The following is a 6,000-nucleotide window of genomic DNA, read 5'->3' on the forward strand; positions in this document are numbered from 1 at the left end:
TTTTTTTTTGAGACAGAGTCTCACCTTGTTGTCCAGGCTAGAGTGAGTGCCGTGGCGTCAGCCTAGCTCTCACAGCAACCTCAAACTCCTGGGCTCAAGCGATCTTCCTTCCTCAGCCTCCAGAGTAGGTGGGACTACAGGCATGTGCCACCATGCCCGGCTAATTTTTTTCTATATATATTAGTTGGCCAATTAATTTCTTTCTATTTATAGTAGAAACAGGCTCTCGCTCTTGCTCAGGTTGGTTTTGAACTCCTGAGCTTGAGTGATCCGCCCGCCTCGGCCTCCCTGAGAGCTAGGATTACAGGGGTGAGCCACCGCACCCGGCCTTACCTATCCCTTTGACCTTAAGTGTTATCACAGAAGTTACTGTTTTTTTCTTGATGTTTTCTCAAACATCTACCTTAACATTTGACAAAGCAAGGGCTACTTTCTTAGGAGTTTTTGAGAATCAATTTTTCCTTTAGCAGCAGTTAGTTTTGTGAAAATAAAAGCTCCTTAGCACTACTAATGTGAATATTTTTCTTCAGGGAGCCAGAACATTCAACTCCCATTTGTATTCATGGGACCATTAAATAGATCCTAAACAAACTATATTTCTTCGTTTTAATTATGGTCTGATGAAATAGTATGAGTCAAAGGGGTAAATTCAGTGATGGAGTCTGGAACAGGTAGCTAATGGTTGAATTCTAGGTGCCAGTGAGTGGGAGTGGGTTGTGAGGTCAGTTACATCTCTAAATTCAACTAGGATCTGGGACGCGAGGATCAGTTTCACACTCAAAAAGATGGGTAACTCACTTTTATTACTTTTATCATCATCTTGCACAAAGGGTAGTAGTTTCTACATATTTTTAGCTGGCCAATTAATTTTTCTATTTTAATAGCCATAGGGTCTCGCTCTTGCTGAGGTTGGTCTCCAACTCCTGACTTGGAGCGATCCTCCGGCCTCGATCCTCCCAGAGTGCTAGGATTACAAGCTCCCCTGGCCAAAACTAACAAATTAACAGCTCAGTTTATAACTATCTACTCAGAAGGAATCTCTGTAGAATCACAAAAGCTTTTGTGTTTTCTGAATTTTGAGTGCTTTGGTAACTGGTACCCATATGATTGGCCCTTGGCAAATTAGTAGCTACTGTGCTTCTAGGGGAGAAGTGTTGGATGGTTTAGAACTGAAAACTGTTTAAGATTGGTAAATCATATTCTAACTTGTTTGGCAACGTTCATATGCTCTTGCTTAATTCTAGAAAATGTTCCTGTCCATAGCCACTCCTAGGAAAACATAAAATATTTCTTTGTTCAAATAGCATGGAAACGTTCTAGATTAAGTTGGGTTGAGAAGAAGAGATCATTATCTATGAGAGCTTATAAAATCAATGTTTTTATTACAGAAAGATTGAATACTATATTACAACTCTGAAAATTAGTCACTAACGAATATAGATATGTAAGAGTGAGACTAAAGACATTACATAATGATTTGTAAAGTTTCAAAGTTGTTTACTACATACAGTTGTTCCTTTAAAATCTTTGGAGTTAGGCAGGAGCAGTTGGTGGGTTTTTATAAAGGAATACATGGGTCTTGGGGTTAAGTTACTTGCTTTAAGAAAAATTTTGCGATCTAGGTTTTAAAACTTTTCCCCACTGGTGTGTCTTGCTTGCATATGTTGCCAGAGTAGCTTATAAAAATGAGAAATGTAGAAACTTTGTAGAACTGAGATCTATGTGAGAAGTTTTTTGTTCTGTTTTGGATTTTCTCGTTACAAATGTAAAAGAGTCACTGGTAAGCCATCACTCTGCTGGTGTATCCTTATCAATCACTGTGATATTAAGTCTATTAGAAGACACTGGTGAAGACACGCGGTGGCTCACGCCTATAATCCTAGCACTCTAGGCGGCCCAGGCGGGCGGATTGCTCAAGGTCAGGAGTTCAAAACCAGCCTGAGCAATGAGCAAGACCCGTCTCTACTATAAATAGATAGAAGTTAATCGGCCAACTGATATATATAGAAAAAGTTAGCCAGGCATGGTGGCGCATGCCCGTAGTCCCAGCTACTCGGGAGGCTGAGGCAGGAGGATCACTTGAGCCCAGGAGTTTGAGGTTGCTGTGAGCTAGGCTGATGCCATGGCACTCACTCTAGCCTGGGCAACAAAGTGAGACTCTGTCTCAAAAAAAAAAAAAAAAAGACGACGACACTGGGAATTAAAAAGTATGGAAACCGTAGTTGAGCAACTAATGTTTATTGAGTGGTAGGCACTAGTGAACAGTAGACAATAGTCTCCACCCTGTTAGAAGCTTTAAATGGAGTTTTAGCGTAAATGTAGTTAGAATTGATAATAGTATTTTTATATCAGTAGTTGTTTTTTTTTACCCAGCTAAACCCTGCTGTGATTCCTTCTGCATCATGAAATGATTATGTTTTCATAGGTTAGAAGTGGTCAACACTGGCTATTTTATGTGGTTCAACCTAATAGCACTAGTAGTGATGTTGTATCTTTCTGTGGGTGAAATGAAGAGGGATCTGGCTAGCACAACATACTGCTGTTTGCAGACCCAATTAGTTACAATCTCTTATATGTACTATATTTGGCCTTATAAGAATTATTTATTGTGGCATAAACATGAAAAGAATAAGATCAAGATAAAGGCCATTGATTATTTTAAAACAATGTTTTGTTAATAATGCCATTATTATAGAGGCCTTTATCTCTGGTGTTTAAGGCCAGCCTACCATATCATTGGATGTGTGTGTGTGTTTGTGTATTTTCATGAAGAAAATTGTAGTGCTAAAAATATTTCATCAAAAAAATGGAGGATTTTTTTTTAGTGAAATTCATAAAAAAGAAAAGACTGAGAGAGTAATATAAATTGTTTTATGAGGTCAGTGTTGGATCTTGCTAACTTAATATTAGGTGTGAAGAAATTCTGTTTTACTTTTGTCCAATAGGATGTACAGTTACCCAGCACGCGTTCCTCCTCCTCCTCCTATTGCTCGGGCTGTGGTGCCCTCAAAACGCCAGCGTGTATCGGGAAACACCTCACGAAGGGGGAAAAGTGGCTTCAATTCTAAGAGTGGACAGCGGGGTTCTTCTTCCAAGTCTGGAAAGTGTATGTGTTATTTCAGCTTTGCAGTCCTGATATTTCTTGTGTTTTCAAATAGGGAAGTTAATGCAATTATAATGTTTTTGTGCCATCTGGCTTTGTATGATCAAAATGGAAGAGTCAAGGTAGTGATTAAGGGGCCAGCTCTAGGCTGCCTTCTTTCCCTAACAGATTTGTACTTTGGAGAAACCCATTAGACTTTATGGTTTGAGGCACCTGTTAAATTTATGAAAGATCTTTGTGTAATTTGGAAAGTACTTTGAGGATGTGTTTTTGCTTTTCTATGTTGAACTCCTCTTGCAATGCAGAAATATGTAAGCCAGTAAAACATTACAGAAGTCTAGTTGCAGTATCCTGTGCATCTGTACTCCCAGCTACTTTGGAGGCTGAAGCAGGGGGAGGGTTGCTTGAGGCCAAATGTTCAAGGATGTACTGTGCTATTATCATGCTTGTGAATAGCCACTGCACTCCAGCCTGTATAATTTAGTGAGATCCCGTTTTTTAAAAAAAACAAAAAAAAAAACTTATGACCCATTTCTCCAAAGGGATCTCCTATTGGCTCCTGGTAAAGTCTAATGGGAATGTATTTGGTAGCTGATAGCTTCTGGTACATTTGATTCTAATCTAGGGTTTTGTTTGTATTTAAGTGAAAGGAGATGACCTTCAGGCCATTAAGAAGGAATTGACTCAGATAAAACAAAAAGTGGATTCTCTACTGGAAAACCTGGAAAAAATTGAAAAGGAACAGAGCAAACAAGCAGGTAACTATTTTTCTACTTGCTGGGTGTAACTTTGCGTTAATTTACCTAAGACAGTTGAAAGTATATGTTGGAGTAGTGGGATATAAAATAGTTTAATATGAAAAAAACGTGGTGAGTTTGAATTGGGAAGGTGATTATGTAAATGATTATATTTTCATAGGTTAGAAATAAGTGGTCAATACTGGCAATTTTATGTGGTTCAACCTAATAGAACTAGTAGTGATGTTGTATCTTTCTGTGGGTGAAATGAAGAGGGATTTGGCTAGCACAATATACTGCTGTTTGCAGACCCAGTTAGTTACAGTCTAACTGGGAGGATTTGTGTGGGAGGATTTAGACTTGTGCTGCAGTTCTGTGATTATTAGTGGGGATTGTCTACATCCTGTGGACCTTACTTGCCCCTAGACAGACTTGTCCTTGTCATCCACAGTAGAGATGAAGAATGATAAGTCAGAAGAGGAGCAGAGCAGCAGCTCCCAGAAGAAAGATGAGACTAATGTGAAGATGGAGTCTGAGGGGGGTGCAGATGACTCTGCTGAGGAGGGGGACCTACTGGATGATGATGATAATGAAGATCGGGGGGATGACCAGGTGAAAACCACGGGAAAGGAAAGAAAAAGGTGGTGGAGGGGGGTTCAGGGACACATGGAGTGCCTCTAACTCCATCCTATTTGTGTCTGTTTCTCACAGCTGGAGTTGATCAAGGATGATGAAAAAGAGGCTGAGGAAGGAGAGGATGACAGAGACAGCGCCAATGGCGAGGATGACTCTTAAGCACATAGTGGGGTTTAGAAATCTTATCCCATTATTTCTTTACCTAGGCGCTTGTCTAAGATCAAAATTCTCACCAGATCCTCTCCCCTAGTATCTTCAGCACATGCTCACTGTTCTCCCCATCCTTGTCCTTCCCATGTTCATTAATTCATATTGCCCTGCGCCTAGTCCCATTTTCACTTCCTTTGATGCTCCTAGTAGTTTTGTTAAGTCTTACCCTGTAACTTTTTGCTTTTAATTTTGATACCTCTTTGACTTAACAATAAAAAGGATGTATGGTTTTTATCAGCTGTCTCCAAAATAATCTCTTGTTATGCAGGGAGTACAGTTCTTTCCATTCATACATGAGTTAAGTAGTTGCTTCCCTAACTGCAAAGGCAATCTCATTTAGTTAGTAGCATCTGAGAGCAGCTTTGAGTTAGAAGTATGTGTGTTATACCCCACATAAGAGTGCTCTGTGGGGCAGTTCAACACAAATGTAACAATGTATTTTTGTGAATGAGAGTTGGCATGTCAAATGCATCCTCTAGATAAATTAGTGTAATAGTCTTAAGATTTGTTTTCTAAAGTTGATACTGTGGGTTATTTTTGTGAACAGCCTGATGTTTGGGACCTTTTTCCTCAAAATAAACAAGTCCTTATTAAACCAGGAATTTGGAGAAAAGAAAACCTGGTTTTTTATTTTTGTATTTTATAATTGTTTATTTCAAATTCTTTGTTTTACAGCAGCCTCCACAAAACTCCTGGAGTGTATTAGGGATATTTTACTTGGATTCATAAACATGCATACCAACATACACTACTAAAGTAATATTTCATTAAGGTGGTTGTTGCATTAAGGAGTTCAATAACTTGACATGGAATAGAGATTCTTTTGCAAAATGACTTTTACATTCTTATGAAAAAGTTTGGAAACTACATTCTGCCTTTTCAACAGTTCCTTGTGGTATAGCTGGCACCCTTTGAGATTTTTATTGTGTGCTAAATCATTTTGTCCTTTAATAAGAGGTTCATATGCATTAAGATTTTTAGGAAAATTGAAACAGCTGGAGAATGAACCTCTTCTGTTTAGTCCTTTTAATTAGTATTTTATAGCCCTAGTTACCTTCTGGATTCTGCGCCTGTGTCTTAATGTTTTTAAAAATAGGAACACTCTTTTTCCTGGTATTCTGTAGTCTGCCTTCCAAGATAGTTGTAACATAGTGAGGGTTATACATTTATTTTACATTAAGTGATCTTTTACCCATATGAACAAATTTTTATATTTTCCCTCCAACTAGATTAATTGTAGTGATTTTGTAGGCATTGTACCACTTAGCACCAAAATCATAGGATGGATAGATTAAATAGCTGCCAGAGTTATGC

The 6,000-nt window shown here is 38.6% G+C and overlaps 1 protein-coding gene across 6 annotated transcripts in view; it reads left to right on the forward strand.

The window, feature by feature from the left end:
• HNRNPC (heterogeneous nuclear ribonucleoprotein C) overlaps window positions 1-5,304 on the forward strand; it is a 54,430-nt gene extending 49,126 nt beyond the window's left edge. For all 6 annotated transcript variants that reach the window (XM_012752705.3, XM_012752708.3, XM_012752706.3 and 3 more), the window contains 4 exons: window positions 2,946-3,106; window positions 3,748-3,861; window positions 4,292-4,452; window positions 4,552-5,304. In XM_012752705.3, coding sequence (XP_012608159.1) covers window positions 2,946-3,106; window positions 3,748-3,861; window positions 4,292-4,452; window positions 4,552-4,635 — 520 coding nt within the window. In that variant the 3' untranslated portion in view covers window positions 4,636-5,304. The remainder of the gene's footprint in view (window positions 1-2,945; window positions 3,107-3,747; window positions 3,862-4,291; window positions 4,453-4,551) is intronic.
• The last annotated feature ends 696 nt before the right edge of the window (window positions 5,305-6,000 follow it).

The sequence above is a fragment of the Microcebus murinus genome, chromosome 6, assembly GCF_040939455.1.
Source record: "Microcebus murinus isolate Inina chromosome 6, M.murinus_Inina_mat1.0, whole genome shotgun sequence".
In the NCBI taxonomy this organism is placed as follows: domain Eukaryota; kingdom Metazoa; phylum Chordata; class Mammalia; order Primates; family Cheirogaleidae; genus Microcebus; species Microcebus murinus.